The 17,468-nt window shown below is 35.4% G+C and overlaps 1 protein-coding gene and 1 non-coding gene across 3 annotated transcripts in view; both read left to right on the plus strand.

Annotated features, from left to right (window-relative positions):
* ACTR6 (actin related protein 6) overlaps positions 1-17,468 on the plus strand; it is a 37,158-nt gene continuing 19,690 nt past the window's right edge. For both annotated transcript variants that reach the window (XR_007517354.1, XM_049884157.1), the window contains exons 1-10: positions 1-128; positions 2,030-2,147; positions 2,641-2,709; positions 3,739-3,862; positions 4,965-5,100; positions 5,190-5,246; positions 9,146-9,244; positions 9,339-9,417; positions 15,229-15,400; positions 17,194-17,332. Coding sequence is in view for 1 of the 2 variants with exons in the window: in XM_049884157.1 (XP_049740114.1) it covers positions 61-128; positions 2,030-2,147; positions 2,641-2,709; positions 3,739-3,862; positions 4,965-5,100; positions 5,190-5,246; positions 9,146-9,244; positions 9,339-9,417; positions 15,229-15,400; positions 17,194-17,332 (1,061 nt within the window). In the remaining variant the exon portion in view is untranslated. The remainder of the gene's footprint in view (positions 129-2,029; positions 2,148-2,640; positions 2,710-3,738; positions 3,863-4,964; positions 5,101-5,189; positions 5,247-9,145; positions 9,245-9,338; positions 9,418-15,228; positions 15,401-17,193; positions 17,333-17,468) is intronic.
* LOC126076624 (U6 spliceosomal RNA) lies at positions 3,194-3,300 on the plus strand. The gene has a single exon (XR_007517551.1). It is a non-coding gene; the product is annotated as a U6 spliceosomal RNA (small nuclear RNA).

The raw sequence follows: 17,468 nt of genomic DNA on the forward strand, positions 1-17,468 counted from the left end.
AGAGTGAACAGAAGGGTCGGGAAGGGAAAGCCGTAGCAGTGGGTGTGTGCTTGTGCTAAAATGACAACCTTGGTGCTGGATAACGGAGCCTACAACGCCAAAATCGGTTACAGTCGTGAAAATGTCTCGTAAGTGTTTACGTAGTTTCACACGCCAGGCTTTATCTTAGGACATCGGTGAACTGCAGGCGCCCCTGCGCGGCCCTAACCTGAGCCAAAGGGATACTGGGCTTGGAGGTGTGGGGGTAGGGATGCTTTGAACTGGAATTGATTTTGCTTTTAACTTTGGGCTGTGCTGCCCCGGAAGAAGGATGTGTGTTTCCGTTCGTAACAGGAAATAGCCTACCTAACAGTCTTCTAGAGAAGCTTTTATTGACAGCAAACGAAAAAAACCAAAGCCGTTGCCGTTGAGTCGATTCCGACTCAGCGACCATATAGGACAGAGTAGGACTGCTTCATAGAGCTTCCAAGGAGGGCTGGTGGATTTGAACGGCTGACCTTTTGGTTAGCAGCCAAGGCCTTAACCACTGCGCCACCAAGACTCCTTTCTTGACAGAGTGATCTGTAAACAAAGTTCATGAATCCTCGGGAATTGTGGGCCGCATATTGGATGTGTAGGCATTCTCCTGGAGACGCGATTATAGCTTTCACCAGATCGTCAAACGGATCCGTGGCCCAGAAAAGTCTAAAACCATTTTCTTAATGTCTAGAGACCTTGAAGATTCTGTATTTAGTCCCTCTGGACACTTGGAAAAACACCCTCTCCTTTGCTTCTTTTATTTATTTATTTTTTGTATTTCAAACGAAGTTTTACAGAGCAAACTAGCTTCTCATTAAAAAATACACATATCGTTTGGGACTTTGGTTGCCAACCCCACGACATGTCAACACTCTCTCTTCTCGGCCTTGTGTTCCCCGTTACCAGCTTCCATGTCCCTTCCTGCCTCCTTGTCTTTGCCTGCTCCTGGGCTGGTGTGCCCATTTGGACTCGTTTTGTGTTATGGGACTGTCTAATCTTTGGCTGAAGAGTGAACCTCAGAAGTGACTTCATTCCTGAGCTAAAAGGATGTTCGGGGTCTTTTCTTTTTTAAGGAGGCAGTCCAACTGTTTAGGAATGTAGATTGGTACAGTCTCTCTGGAAAATATTTTGGCGATGTGTATCATTGTTTGTATCCTATGATGTGGCAATTCTGTTTCTTGTCAGTTACGTAAGGAGTTAATTACAGGTGCTTGATGAAAATAACTAGAAGGATGTTATATATTCTTTATAGATGTTGCGTATGGTAGCAAATTAATAAAAAAGGGGAGGGGGAGGGAAGCAAGCTAAGTAATCAAGAATAACAAGTTGGTTAAATTATACAGCCCTAAGATTGAATACAATGCAACTTCTTAAAATATTCTGCTCAAAGAATTCTTAAACATACAGAGAAAATGCTGACAGTGTAGTAGGTGAAATAAGTAGGTACAAAACATTTTTACAGTATTATCCCAGTGTTCTCATCTATGTGTATGTGTGTGATTGATAATGGCTGTAGTTTATCTTCCTTAACCAGACTGTAAGCTCATGGTGAGCAGAAGTCATTTAAAACTACTTACTTCTGTACCTTGTGGCATCTTGCATACTGAAAAACGTTGGTTTCATGGAAATAATTTTATGGCCAGAATTTTGAACTTGCGATTCTTTTACCCGAGTGGTTGAAAGGATTTCCACATGAAAGCCGGAAAGACCAGCACCTTTACCTGGATCCTGGTTCCCAGCTATGCAGTGGTGGAATCAGTAACCAACAACCAACCATTCAAGGCGATTCCAATACCCGCCTGTAAAGATTTCTTGAGGATTACTTTGCGAAAGACCAAGGGTCTGGCACAGAGCCTGATACATACTAGAACCTTAAAAAAAAGGGGGGGATTTTTTTTTATTTGAAGACAGAATGAGAAACACAGATTTCCAGTGTATTAATTTTGGCATCAGTAAATGTATTTTGGGGAATAAGTGTTTTGGGAATAATTCTGTTGTTTTTTGTTTATAGGGTTATTCCTAATTGTCAGTTTAGGTCAAAAACAGCACGTCTCAAAACCTTTACTGCTAACCAGATAGATGAAATTAAAGACCCTTCTGGACTCTTTTACATCCTTCCTTTTCAGAAGGTAATCCAGTTATGTGTCATTTCTAGCACTGTAGATCTCAATTTATGAGACTTAGTAAGTATGTATGGGAACATTTTTAGATCTCTAAGAAAAGGTGATTTAAATTTTAACTAAGATCTTGTTAAAACCAAAAAGTGAAATTAAATTATCTTGATAAAAACAAATGACCATCATTTAGTTACTGATTCAGGTACTGAATCTTGTTTATTTTAAAAGCCAAATGAGCTGACTGCGTTAATGTAAAAAAATAAGTGTAAAGAGGCATCTGTACATATTGGTCTGTCTTTTGAACCCTTGAAAGTTTGGTATTAATAATTTGTATAATGTTTTTGACCTTTAAAAGGAGAAAAGCATGCCAATATGATTGTTTGTAATTCATACAGCATTAGACTGGAGAAAATAAGCATAAAGAGAAATCAATGATTTGCAATATATTAATCTTTGATTTTTAAAAATTGTTCAGATACTCTTGATGATTTGTAACTTTTTTTAGGGCTACTTGGTAAACTGGGATGTTCAGAGACAAGTTTGGGATTATCTTTTTGGAAAAGAAATGTATCAGGTAACAGACCGGAGTATGTATTCAAACTCTATTTCCATGTCTTATTCAAATGAGAAGTGAGAACTTACGTTTTAAGATTTATAGACTTACAGATTTGTTTCTAGTATATATTTAAATCACTGTAATTTAGTGTAGCTGGCTTTGATTTTCTAAATGTAAGTGAATAGAATTTCTGTTCTAAAGAGGTTGAACAGAGAAAGTCTGTATGCAACTCAGGGTTAAAATCGTACTTCAGATTTCTAATAATTTTATTAGACCAACTCACTATCTCACTTTTATTTTCATGATAAAATATTCTTGACTACGTGTCTGAACGTGTGAATGTTACAAAATGAGAATTTTGTGCTTTTAATGTCTGCTGTAACTATGGGTGTATGGAGAGAATGTTTAAGTTTTAATGCTTCTCAGGAGGTATGGGAGAGAATTACGTAAACTTTAAATATCCTAAAGCTTCTCACGTTTTCCTTTTTAAAAACAGCTCTGAGTGCTTGCTTCAGCAGCACATACACTAAAATTGGAATGATACAGAGAAAATTAGCATGGCCTCTGCTTAAGGATGACATGCAAATTCATAAGGTGTTTCATATTTTTGTTGTTTAATGAGGAGCGAGTTTGTTCTGTACACCTTTATCTAAAGTGCAACAATTAAAAAAAATGCTTAGTTGGGAAAAAAAATGGCTGTGATACGTGTAGTTATTTTACTCATTACTTTTGCATAATTCTCTTCAAACAATTTAACAGGACCATTTTATTAGTGCTGCCATTATGGAGATAAAATTGCACATGGTAGTCAAGCATATAGATTCTGTAACTAGACTCCCTGCATAATCCTAGCTATGTCACTACCCATATGAGCCTTGGTAACTTATGCAACCCTTTGTGTCTCAGTTTGCTCATCTTTTAAATGGGGACAATAATAAGACTAACCTTGTAGGATTATTGTGAGGATTAAATAAGTTTGTTTATGTATATAAAACAAGTTTTTATAATTATCACTACAAAGTTACGAAATTTTTTTTTCTCCCATAGGTAGACTTTTTAGATACTAACATTATCATCACAGAGCCATATTTTAACTTCACTTCAATCCAAGAATCAATGAATGAAATCCTGTTTGAGGAATACCAGTTCCAAGCAGTATTAAGAGTAAACGGTGAGTTAAAGTTTTGAATGAAATAGAGTTACTTGAATATGGATATGAATAGGGTAAAGAAACACTTAAAATCCTAGAATACTGGGTGGCATTCTTTTAGATTTGAAGAAAATAAAATATGGAATTTTCAACTAGAGTTTATCTAGTCAGACCCCTCTCATTGGTTCTTTTGATTAGTCAGATATTTTTCCTTAATTAAGTTAGTAGCCATACATTTCTAATCTCTGAAAGATTATTGTTGCTGAAATATCATCCAAAAACAAGTTTATTAAAGGCTAGGACTCCATCACATGATTATGTATGATGAATTTTACTTCATCTGTGAAAAATAACCAGTGTTCAAATATTTAGCTTACAGAAAATAAGTCTATATAAGCAACAATATAATATGATGGTTAATAGCTCAGTCTGTAGAACAGTGATTCTCAACCTTGGGTAGTTTTGCCACCCAGAGGACATTTGAGGATGGCCTGGAAACATTTTTGGTGGTATTAACAGGGAGGATATTGCTGACATCTAATGGGTAGAGGCTAGGGATGCTGGTAAATGTCCTCCAGTGCACAGAACAGTACACAATAAAGAATTATGGCCCAAAATGTTAGTAGTTCTGAGGTTGAGAAACCCTGCTCTGGAGCCACACTGCTTAGATTGGAATTCTGGCCCTGCCACTTCCTAATTATGTCACCTTGGACATGCTATTTAACTTCTCTGTACCTCAGTTTCCTCATCTGTAAAATGGGATTGTGAGGATGAAAACACACACACTCAACATACAGAGATTAGAATACAACCCGGTGTGTAATAAATGCTCAGTAAAAATTAGTTGCTGTTAAATTAACTACTATTAGCTATGACGTGAAAATTTACTTTTAAAAATTGATCACTGTTCTTTTTATCATACTTACTACATACGTGTGATGTTTTAAAGTTTAAACACTACAAAGATTTTGTGACCGTTATGGCTGTTACTTTGACTTTTTTTAATAAATAAAGGGAAAATTTTTGTCTCTGTGCTTGTCTTAGTTTGCTACTTCTCTTTATTGCTTTAAATTAGTGTTACGTATTTATCAAATGTAATTTTCTCTCTTTTTTTTTCTTGTAGCTGGGGCTCTCAGTGCACATAGGTATTTCCGAGATAATCCTTCAGAATTATGCTGCATCATTGTAGATAGTGGATATTCTTTTACACATATTGTTCCTTATTGTAGAAGTAAAAAGAAAAAAGAAGCAATTATTCGGTGCGTTGGATTTGATTTTTGCTATTTCTTAGGATGAAACTGAATTAAATATGTCATAACTGAACCAGAGCTGAACTCTCCTTTTTTAGGATAAATGTGGGAGGAAAGCTCTTAACGAATCACCTAAAGGAGATCATCTCTTACAGGTAAAGTTTATCTCAGCTTTGATTCTTTGGGAGGAACGGGTTCTGAAGATGCACTTTTTAAAGTACTTTAAAATTATTTGTTACCTTTAGTTCTATCTCCAGGATGTAATTCTGTATTACATATTAAATACTAATGATGTTCAAATTGGAAAGCTTTCTAGCATGTACGATGGTATTAATCACCTCAAAAGAGTGTTCCAAATTCTAGATACTAAAAACAAGTGGGAAATATTTAAATTTGGTTGAATTCTGAACTGTTACTGTAATACATATAGTATTTCACTTATATATAGCGTGTCATTCTTTGGGGAGGTGGTTAATTTGTTCATAATACTAAAATTATAAATATTGTATATGGTAAAAACATTGAAAACACATGTAAGAAAGTCAGAGTCTAAAAGGAAAATAAATCTCCCCTTCTGGCCCTTACTTCATTTACACTCCACAGAGAGCATAATATTTGAGCTGTATCTATTTTTTATTTCTATACGCCTTAATAGCATATTGATATTTCTGTTTCTTGATTAACCAATATTAGTTGACTGTCCACTAAAAGATGGAAAATTTAGTGCATTTAGCCACCTCCCACTCTTCTCTTGCCTCCTAAATTTGTGATTATTTTTTGTTGTGTTATGTTTAACATTGTAAATAGGTTTTAAATCTCAATCTCTTGACACTTTAACTTTGGACAGTATGATACTGTCAGTATCCCTTTGCTCCCTTTTTTTTTTTTTTTTACGCTATATGTCAGAAACCGTGGTGGCGCAGTGGTTAAGTGCTATAGCTGCTAACCAAAAGGTCAGCAGTTTGAATCCACAAGGCACTCCTTGGAAACTCTATGGGGCAGTTCTACTCTGTCCTGTAGGGTCGCTATGTGTCGGCATCGATTTGACGGCAGTGAGTTTAGTTTTTTTTATGCTGTATGTCAGGGCCGGGTGGTGCAGTGGTTAAGCGTTTGGCTTCTAACCAAAAGATCAGCAGTTCGAATCCACCAGCCGCTCCTTGCAGACACTGTGGGGTGGTTCTCCTCTGTCCTATAGGGTTGCTATGAATTGGAATCGACAGCAACAGGTTTGGTTTGGGTTTTTTTGTGCTATATGTCATTTCAAGAATGTTACAGAAATGGGATCATATGGTATGTACCCTTTTGAGACTGACTTTTTCCATTAACCATAGTCTTGTGTCACTACTTTTAAGTTTTTGAGGTTTGTAACATTTATACTTTAAACATAGTTGAATCTTTCTTGACTTGCTTATAGATTAATTCTGAAAATAAAAACATAATAAATAGCATTACAATATTATGATTATGTGAATGATATTCATTGCAGAACCAAATAGAAGCGGGCTTAGTTTCAATTTGCTTGGATGTACAGCTCCCCAGCCCAGTCAGATTAGAAGCAGCAAAGTGGAAACGGAGAGAAGATTGAGCCAGATGTGAACAATAGCCAAATCCCAGGCAGCATGGTTCCAGAGCCTGTACACTTAGTCACTCCTCCATGCTAAATGAAAAAAAAATCATATATTTAAAAAATCAAGGCCGTTAAAATAGAACTTGAAAAACAAGCTGGTAAAAAATTTTAAATATTTTTGAAAAAGAATAATAGTGAAAAGAGACTGCCTAGTAAATGGTAAAACATTTTAAAGTGCTAGTAGCATAAGAATTAACTGACAGATCGGTGAGACTGAATAATTAATCCTGAATCAAACATTATATCTAAAAAAAAAAAGTGATATAAGCTAAAGAAAACATCAGAAACCAATGAGGAGGAAAGTAATGATTCAGGAAAGGATACATGGAAAGTTAGCTGATTAGGGAAAAATCATATTAAAAAATTTTACTTTGCCTCATACACTAAAATTCAAGTGGATTTAAGATGTAAATGTAAAAATAAAACCACAAGAAGAAAATATTTAAGTTGCTAAGCATAAAAACAGTTGAAGAAATATAGAAACGGTTATATTTTACTAAAAATTTTAAACCTATGTACATCACAAACCTTTGTAAACAAAACTAAGGCATACATACACCTGAAAAATAAACCTGAAACAAATATGAAACAGGGTTGTTATCTTCAATATATCGTGGGCTGTTATCAATTCGTAAGAAAAACACTACCCGAATATAAAATGGTGGCACAGTGGTTAAAAGCTTGGTGGCTAACCAAGAGGTCAGCAGTTCGAATCCACCAAATGCTCCTTGGAAACCCTATGGGGCACTTCTACTCAGTCCCATAGGGTCCCTATGAGTCAAAATGGACTTGATGGCAGTGGCTTTGGCTTTTTTGGAATATAAAATGGTTAGAAAATTCTCAAAACAAATGTTCAGTGGCACAAGTAGATAATTTTTCGAGAGTAACATGCAGCCAAAGGACGTAAATGGATCATTCTCAGACTAAAAATGTTAAACACCTGTAGTGATCATAGATTCAGTTCAGCAAATCTTTATTGAGCATTTATTTAGGAGATTGTGAGACATATGTGAACAAAAGAGGTAAGAATTCCTCTCCCTCATAGCACTGACTTCTTAAGAGAGAAAATGCAAATTAAAGTACCGTTTTATAATCCAGATTAATAGAATTTTTTTTCAAAAGGTGATGCTCTTGAAGATTTGTGATATGGGCATTCTCATTCACTGCTGGTTGGCACATAATTTATGAGACTTTTCTGGTAAACAGGTTGGCAATATACCAAGAAACTAAAAATACTTATATTCTGTGTCCCAGGGTGTGAATTAATAATAAAAAGATAATCAGAGGTATGGATAAAGATACCTGTATTTCATTGATTCTGGGCTGCACTTTTCTACATTTAAACTTCTAAAATTGGGATGACTCTTCCAATTATTTAGAATTTTTTTTTTAGAATTGTATCATAGTTTATTAATTAGCAGAATTTTTTTCTTCTCATTGGTACATTGTGCATTTTAGAGAAGATGAAATATGGTGGATATGAAGTTTTTTTTTTTGCAGAATCAAAAAGATAGAAGCAATAATAATGTTTTTTTATTTACTGAATACAGGGACTATGCTAAACATTTTACATGTATGACAAGAATAACTCTTAAAGCCCTGAGAAGTAGGTGGTCTTACCACCTTTTTAGAGTAGAAAAGATTAAGTCTCAAAGAGTTCAAGTAACACTAAGTTGTGACTCAAACTTAGGTCTCTGACTCCAAAGCCCATGTTCCTAAATACAACAGTATCTTTCCTCTTTGATCTTCCAACATTAGAAAAATTGGTAGGTACATCTCAGTAGATCCATCTGATTGAATATTATAACGCAGTAAAAATAGTATTTTTAAAGAATATGAAATAGCATAAGAAAATATTCATGAGATAATGTTTAAAACATAAAAAATATGTAGTATGTTGTAAAATCTGGGTACAGAGAAAAATATTAAACAGCCTCACATTTTTGCTTATTTCTTTAGATATCTTCATTTTCTACAGTTAACCTGTGTTTTCATTGATTCATTCAAGTATTTATTAAATATCTACTCTGTGCCAAATACGGTGTACTGACTCATAGTACTTTGATAATCAGAAAAGAAAGTGCAAAGAGTTAAGGCATTTTAGAAGAATTCTATTCAGAATGGTAGGGGGCTGGGGGATAGTTGGCTCTTTAGTCAGATAAGCCTTATTATTTTGAAAGAAATGTAACATCTCTGCTTTCAGTTTCTTTACTGTTAAACTAGACTAACACCTGGTGTAAGAGGGATAATGTTGGGGTTAAATAAGATAATGAAAGCAAGAGTTAAAATATTGTACACGTTCAAGAATTGAACATCTTAAATCACTTACCTGAAATTTTAATTTCAGAAAAAAAAATTTAAATGGTAATTGGAAGCTGTATTTAAATTTTTTCCATTTCAAATGTTACATTTTTTGTTTCTTTTTAGGCAACTACATGTTATGGATGAAACACATGTGATTAATCAAGTAAAAGAAGACGTATGCTATGTGTCTCAGGATTTTTATAGAGACATGGATATCGCAAAGTATATACTAGTGATCTAAGAATTGGAACGTTGATTTTTGGGTGGTGTTACACATGGTTAAAATATTATGTTAAGTCTCTATTTTGTTTTGCAGGTTGAAAGGAGAAGAAAATACAGTAATGATAGACTATGTTTTGCCTGATTTCAGTACAATTAAAAAGGGCTTTTGTAAGGTAATTTTAAAAATCTTTAATGGTATTTCTTCAAGTTACCACCTGAGTCGGATTTGAAAATCATTTCACATTCAGCTGGGATTGGCAGGGTCTAGGAGAGTTGTCGACTGCCTTCCTGGCAGCAGTTTCTGCAGGCACAAGTGTATATATTAGGTTAATCGATTTCTCACTAAACTTAGAAAAAGAACTTCTAGTACATGGGACAAATCTGGAGCTAAATAGTATTATTATATTATGGTTAACCTTTCTGTTTACTTAATAGTTTGAATCCAGTTAAAAATTATTTTCCTGTTGTGAAATTATTGATATAGCTGGCCCAGGGTGGAATTTTACTCATGTTTAGTCTGATATGATTAGATTGTAGTTGAAAAGGGTAAAACCCAATGCACTTTCAAAGGGTTGAGAAGCAGTTTATCTTGGATGTCAAAATAATTTTTCCTTATCTCTGATCAGCTCAGATCAGTTATCAGTTCTGTGTTTGAGTAGATATGAAGTTCGTGTTTCTAGTTGCTGGTTGTTAAGGACTGTTGGTCAGTTAAGAATCTTTGGTCAGAAACATAAGCACATTTGCACAAGGAGACATGATAATATTCATTGCAGTATATTTTAAAAGAGTGAAAAACTGGGGACAGCCTAAGTGCCCACTAATGGAAGAAGACTAAATCGTGATGTATTCGTATCATAAAATACTATAATGTTGTTAATTGCCATCGAGTTGGCTCCAACTCCTGGTGACCTCATGTATAACAGGAAAAATGCTACCTGATCCCGTGCCGTCTTCATGATTGTTGGTGTGTTTGAGTCCATTGTTGCAGCTGTTGTGCCAATCTATCTCACTGAGGGTTTCCCATCTGTCAGTTTGTCATACAGTGATTGCTTGCATATCTCTATGATGTTGGATGGTATGCCACCCATGTTTCAAATACAGTAAGGTCACCCATGGTAGACCGGTTTCAATGGAGCTCCCAGACTAAGACAGACTAGGGCCTGGCAATCTGCTTCTGAAATTAGCCATTGAAAACCCTATGGAACACAACAGAATAAAATAATAAGCAGCAGTGAAATTGGACTAGAACTATATCATCAGCATGGATAAATCTCATTGACATAATGTTTGATGAAAAAGTTTTAGAGGATATGTACAGTCTTGGTCTGTACAGAATAATGATTTATGTTGTTTAGGAATACATATGAAATAAAAGTATAAAACTATGCATGTATTTGATAAAAAGAAAAATGGGAAGGAGTGTTTATCTGTAAAGTTGTATTAAATTGGTCGGTGGATACATAGTTTTTATATAATCTATACTCTTTTATATGCCTGAAATCCAAAAAAAAATTATTGGCCAGTTTATTGAAAAAAAAAAATATTGAGCGGTATACAAATCAGAATTCAGAGGCAGCTACCTGTGGCCTTAGGAAATTGAAATCATCCTGTAATGTGCTTAGAAACAAATTCTGTGGAAAGATGTAGGGTGGTTTTCAGAAGTGGAGGTTGGGACAAAATTAGGGTATCAGGTTGTTCTGGGCATGAATCTGGGGGAGAGAAACTGTGGGAGCCCAAATCCTAGTTAGTATATGGGAGACATATTTTTTCCTGCTTTACAAGACAAGGAAAACTGCCCCTAACGTTTAGATAGCAAACCTCTTTCTCATTAGGCATATTTGATCATCCTCATAACACACTCTCCAGTGATATAAAACACCGTGTGGAGAATATATTGCACTGTAGCAAGTTAATAGTGGTAATGTTGTTGTTAGTTGATGTAGAGCCAGCTCTGACTTATGGAGACCCTACATGGAACAGAATGAAATGTTGCCCAGTCCTGTGCCATATATACGATCGTTGCTATATTTGAGTTCATTGTCACAGCTGCTGTGTATTTGGAGTGCCTTCCAACCTAGGGGGCCCATCTTCCTGCACCATTTAGGACAATATTCTGTTATGATCCGTAGGGTTTTTATTGGCTGATTTTCAGCAGTAGATCACCAGGCTTTTCTTTCAAGTTGTCTTAGCCTGAAAGCTTTGCTGAAACCTCTCCACGATAGGTGACCCTGCTGGTATTTGAAATACTGGTGGCATAGCTTCCAGCATCATAGCAACACACAAGCCACTGTAGTACAACAAACTGACGGTTGGTGGTAAAGTAATCCGTCATTCTACAGGGATGGACCCTGAGTAAAGCCTCAGTGATTCTGAAACTTTTCAAACCCAGATCATTAGCATCAACTGGGGCACTTAAAAAAAAAAAAAAATTCATATTCTATGTCCTGTACCTGGAAATGCCAAGTCACTAAGTTTAAAACAGGGCCTGGGGGGCCTCCAATTAAAAGGAAAAGAAAAATCTCTCTGACATGATTAGGTGATCAGCTAGGTTTGGAAATCACCAGTCTTTCTCTCCTGTTTCTTTCCCAGTTTATTGGTTATTGTGATATATTCATATTATAAAATACTATGTTGTCGTTAATTGTTCTCTAATTTGCCCGTTTCTTCCTTGCCAAATCATAAACCTTAGTTTCTCAAACCAGCACCTTACACGGTGAGATGCAGAGGTGTGGTCGTTCCCCCAGTTCACCATGTTTTACTCATCATTGTCTCTGCGGGTTGTCTTTGGAGAAATAAGGCAGAAGCCACCTGAAGTTGTTTGCAGCTATTCTCTTATTGGTCTTTGACCTTGTGAACAGAATCTGGTTACGGACTGTGCTTCGTTAACTCAGCATAGATTCCAGGTTCCTGATTCTCCTATGTAATATGTACTTTAATATCAAGTTAGTGGACAGAGTCAGTTGGGCTGGACTCTCATCAGATCATGGAATATTGTATCTAATGTTTATTCAGAAAGAATGGTTTAATGTTTTATTTTGTCAATCTTAAAATTTACACTGTATTCATAATCCATGTTAAATCATGCATATGTAATTAAGAATTTTTTAAGATTTAGTAAGTTATATTTTGTACATGTTAAAATTAATCCTAAAATATAGTTGTTTTGAGGTTTTTTAATACTCGATTAACTTGTTTTCATTGATTAAAATGTTTTCATTGTTGTCTGATGTACAACTGAGGTAAGAGCTGATAAATACTTGCAAAATTAGAAAAGCAGTACTACATACAATGAAAAGGAATTATATTTAGCCTTATTTGAGAGCCATTGTACTTAAGATATTACTAAAATTTGGACTATGGTATTATTTATTCAAGAATATTTTTAAATACTTTGGTAAAAGTTATAACCTTGATTTTTCTAGTGCTAAGGATAGTAACGATAACAATAATGACAAGGTCTGTAAGATTGTTACCAATTACAACTGATAGAAACTTTAGTTTTATCTCTTATTAGAAAGAGAATACCTACTGAAGTATAATGCAACTTGTCTGACCTAAGTGAGAAAATTACCTCGTAATTAATGATTACCACTTTCTTCAGAGCCATTGTAATTTAAACTGATCATTTCTTTGATGGAATGGGACCTCAATTTATGAAGGCTCTGAAATAATCACACCCTATGGTGACTGAAATGGCAACTCCCAGCAAGCCTTAAAAATTCATTCGTCTGTGTTTAAAACAAAAATCTTTTGGGAATTATACTTTTAAAAACAGAAACTACTTGCGGTACTGGATTACATATTATTAATGATTAATGGCTTTGTTACTAACATTCAACAAGGATATCTAATCCTGACACCTTCCCCTAGTTAATATTTGATCCTGGGTAAGGCACATGATCCTCTTCTATAAAATCAGGAGTAAGGACTAGATAACCTCTAATGTTTTGTCTACTGAATTTCTTTGAGTCTGCATCTGTCTTAAGCCATTTTGGTGGTTGACAAAATGAGTTATGTCCTTTAAGCCAAGCCAATATCAGTTTTATATGAATTTGTTAATTTATAGGAAATGCTTTCCACTCTGCCTGAGAAGGAAAGATATTTCAAATATAAAGGAATAATATTCTTCTCTTTATCATTATGTGATTTATAGTTTTTCTTGCTCTTCCTCGGGTGTTGTGAATATTCTGTAATTTTGGGGAATTTTTATTTAAAAATAATGTTTTGCACATGGAATTCCCAAAAGATAGAATCTAAATCATTCATATTCCAGGTCAAGAGTGGCAGTGTAGTGGGTTATTGGATGACTGACCTTGGGTAAGTCATGTAACCTTGCCGAGCCTCAGTTGCATCATAATGAAAGTAAAACATGCGTGTCTTACAGGCTTATGTGAGAGTTCAGTGGGAGAATGTATATAAAACGCCTGGTACAATGAACAGCACGTTGTTGGCTTGCATGCCCTTATCAAGAATTTACTGGATATTTACTATGAACCAGGTTACTCTGCAAAGTACTTTATATGTGATGGTCATCAATACAGATTATGAAGGATAATTTAGGGTGATATTAGAGAATAAAGGAGGGAGGTAACTTTTGTTTAGAAGTCAGGAAAAGCCTCTCTGAAGAAGTGGAGCCCTGAACAGAGGGTAGGGAACTGATTATATTAGGGAATCTGTAATACTCTATGGAAACCCTGGTGGCGTAGTGGTTAAGAGCTACATCTGCTAACCAAAAGGTCGGCAGTTCGAATCCACCGGTTGCTCCTTGGAAACTGTTATGGGGCAGCTCTACTCTGTCCTGTAGGGTTGCTGTGAGTTGGAATCGACTCAACAGCAACAGGTTTTTTTTTTTTGGTAATACTCTATATACATTACTGTTTAACAATAAATTATTGATTTTTTTCACCTATTTTAATTATTTTTATACTTTAAAAAGCACTGGGAGCCGTAGTGGCGCAGTGGTTAAGAGCTTGGGTGGTAGCCAAAAGGTTGGCCCTTTGAATCCGCCAGCCACTCCTTGGAAACCCTATGGGGCAGTTCTATTCTGTCATATATGGTCGTGATGAAATCACGTCAACGGCAGCGGGTTTGGTTTTTGGATTGGAAAAAGGATTGGGATTTACTCTGTTACGGAAAGAAAACTGCATGTAGAGTACAAATGGAATGAATGTCCAGAATTGAAACTAGAGTATAGGAGCTGATGATTCTCAACAAAATGAAAAGGGACTGTTATTTTCATGATGTAGAATGTTGTGGAAGGAGATAATTTTTTTCTGGTTCCTACAAAATGGGCTTGGTTAGCACGATATAAGTAACGAGAATGTGAGTGATGGTTGTTGAAAGTATGTGTTATGCCTGGGCCTCATGCAAAGGTGGAATTGCAAGTTACTGGACCAGGCAACCTCTTGTTCTGTTACACGTAAGGTCCTGTGAATCAGAGCCGACTCCACGGCACCCAACAACAACAACACTCAAGAATAAAGTCTGTGTATTTATATAAGTCATTTGGAAACTGAATTTTTGAAAAGAGATTGAATAAATAGTAAAAAAATTTAAAGGTGTGAGATTTTGACACAAGGAAAAGAGGGAATCCTAATAGAACAGAGCCACAGTGTCCACTAAACATCTAACATTGGGGAATGAAAGTAGAGGTAGGAACACAAGACATACAGTCAATATTTTTATTTAGAGTATCCCTATTACCATAGGTATATTATAAAGTTCTCTCTCTTTTATCTTTCATTCTCTCTGATTTAAAATACATGGAATAAAACCAGATTGTCCTTTGGGAAACAGCCTTATTAGAGTCAATAATTATTTGTATGTGTGGTGTAGGCAACAGGAGAGAAACCACATTTTTCTAACTTGAGAATCTTGAAACTTTGAAGAACATGTTAATATATTAGTATTATGTATTGCTAGTTACTGTTAGTCATGTGAGCTAGGTACTATAGCTTAAACTTTTGATCTTATTTTTCTTTAAGCCAAGGGAAGAAATGGTGTTAAGTGGAAAATATAAATCTGGGGAACAAATTCTTCGCCTAGCCAATGAGAGATTTGCTGTTCCAGAAATACTCTTTAATCCATCTGACATAGGCATTCAAGAAATGGGAATTCCAGAAGCTATTGTCTGCTCAATTCAGAACTTACCTGAAGGTATGGAAATACTTACAGTAAAATATTGAGGAGTAATGATGTTTTTTAAAAAAATCTTAATCTCTAAGAACCTTGGAGAAATAATCTGTTTCTTCTAAATAATTTCAGGTAAATGCAAGTCTGTTTCATTTGCAGAGATTTCGAAATCTTACAATACACTTTACATATTCTTACTTTATTGGTCCCAGGTTACAAATATGATATAGGAAAAGTCAATATGATCCATTTAAACTTGAAGAAATTAATCTCTCCATGAGTTTTAGCTTGCATATCTATTCTAGAAAAGTTTTAATTTAACCAAAATTTGAACAGAATAGAAATTTTTAACTTAGCAATTTAATAGTTTTCAGCTATTGATAGAATGGCTCATTCTTTCTATTATATTTGGACTAATATACAGGAAGTTAGTTTTAATGAAATTGGAGTGTAGCACTTCACAGTCATTTCTGGGTTCTTCTGAAGCATACTTTAATTAAATGATGTTCTAGGGTGTCAGAGTACTTTTGTATCTTCAAAGTGTCTTCCTCGTTCACAAAGAACAGTCTAGGCATTGTAGAAAATCTAACACAAGCAATGTGCTTTCCTCCCATTAAAAAAAGATGAAAAAGAAATATAATGCCATTAATTTAACATAATTTTTTCATAAGTGTTTACATGTTAATTTCACATTTTATATAAAGTTGCAGTCATGATGTGTATAACATTTTATACCATACTGTACTGCTTTAACGTAATGTCATGTCTTGAGACTCATTGTCAATATGAGGTGAGCTCTGTCCTTGTTTTGGTGAACAGAAACGTGATGGGATGGCGAAATTAAAAAAAAGAAACCAAACCTATTGCCATTGAGTCATATGGATTCCGACTCATAGTGACCTCATAGGACAGAGTGGAACTGCCCTGTAGGGTCTCCAAGGAGCAGCTGGTGGGTTTGAACTGCCGACATTTTGGTTAGCAGCTGAGCTCTTAACCACTGCACTATGAGAATGCCTGGTGGGATGACCAGTACCAATTAATTTCTGATGGACGTCCCAGTGGTGCTTACTATTACCATTACTCATTGCCGTCGAGTCGATTCCAACTCATAGCAACCCTATAGGACAGAGTAGAACTGCCCCATAGGGTTCCCAAGGAGCGGCTAGTGGATTTGAACTGCCAGCCTTTTGGTTAGCAGCCGACCTTTTAACCACTGTGCCACCAGGTGCTTAGTAGGCTTTTAAGACTGGCCAACCACTGATGGCACTTAATGTTTGTCATCATGTAACTTCATAAGTGTGTGAATATTAAATTTAATTATTATAGATTATGAGTCTTTCTCACTGTCACATTTAAGTATTACACAATAAATACGTATTAGTGAGATAACATGGATGTTTGGTCTCCTAAGTTAAACTTTCACGAAGGGGGCCTCGTTTTCATCCTACAAGACACGCTGCATTTCATGGAAGAATGATTATAATTATCAAATGTCTGCTACTAGAAAGTTACTCATTTATGTATAGCTTGCAAGTATATATAAGTAGCTAGAATTCTGTTCTCTCACCTTTAGCTTTTTCTTTCAAAGGTAGATATCTACGAGGCCATATTTCACCTTATTTAATGTGTCTGTTCGTGTAAACTATAACCTCATTACAGAATCTTAGAATGGACCTCAAAAATCGTATAGTGTCCCACCTAGTAACTGTAATCTCTAATTGTTCCTTATGTAATTCCCCATCCCCATCTTTCCAGAAAAATAAGTAAACGGCTTTTCTAATGCCTTTTTTCTTCTCTTCCTCCTTTTTCTTTTAAAGAAATGCAGCCACATTTTTTTAAGAACATTGTTTTGACAGGAGGAAACTCCCTTTTCCCTGGATTTAGGGATCGCGTTTACTCAGAGGTTCGATGTCTCACTCCAACAGATTATGATGTTTCTGTTGTGCTGCCAGAAAAGTAAGTATTCACTTATGTAGACAAAACGTGGACGTCTGTTGGTAGATAAGGTGTCTACAGGCAGACTTGAGTTTAAAGCCTGGTTCTACCACCTTGGCAGGTTCACTTCATCTCTTGAATCTTCCTTTTCCTTTTC

This window comes from Elephas maximus, chromosome 4 (genome assembly GCF_024166365.1).
Source record: "Elephas maximus indicus isolate mEleMax1 chromosome 4, mEleMax1 primary haplotype, whole genome shotgun sequence".
NCBI classification, from domain to species: Eukaryota; Metazoa; Chordata; class Mammalia; order Proboscidea; family Elephantidae; genus Elephas; species Elephas maximus.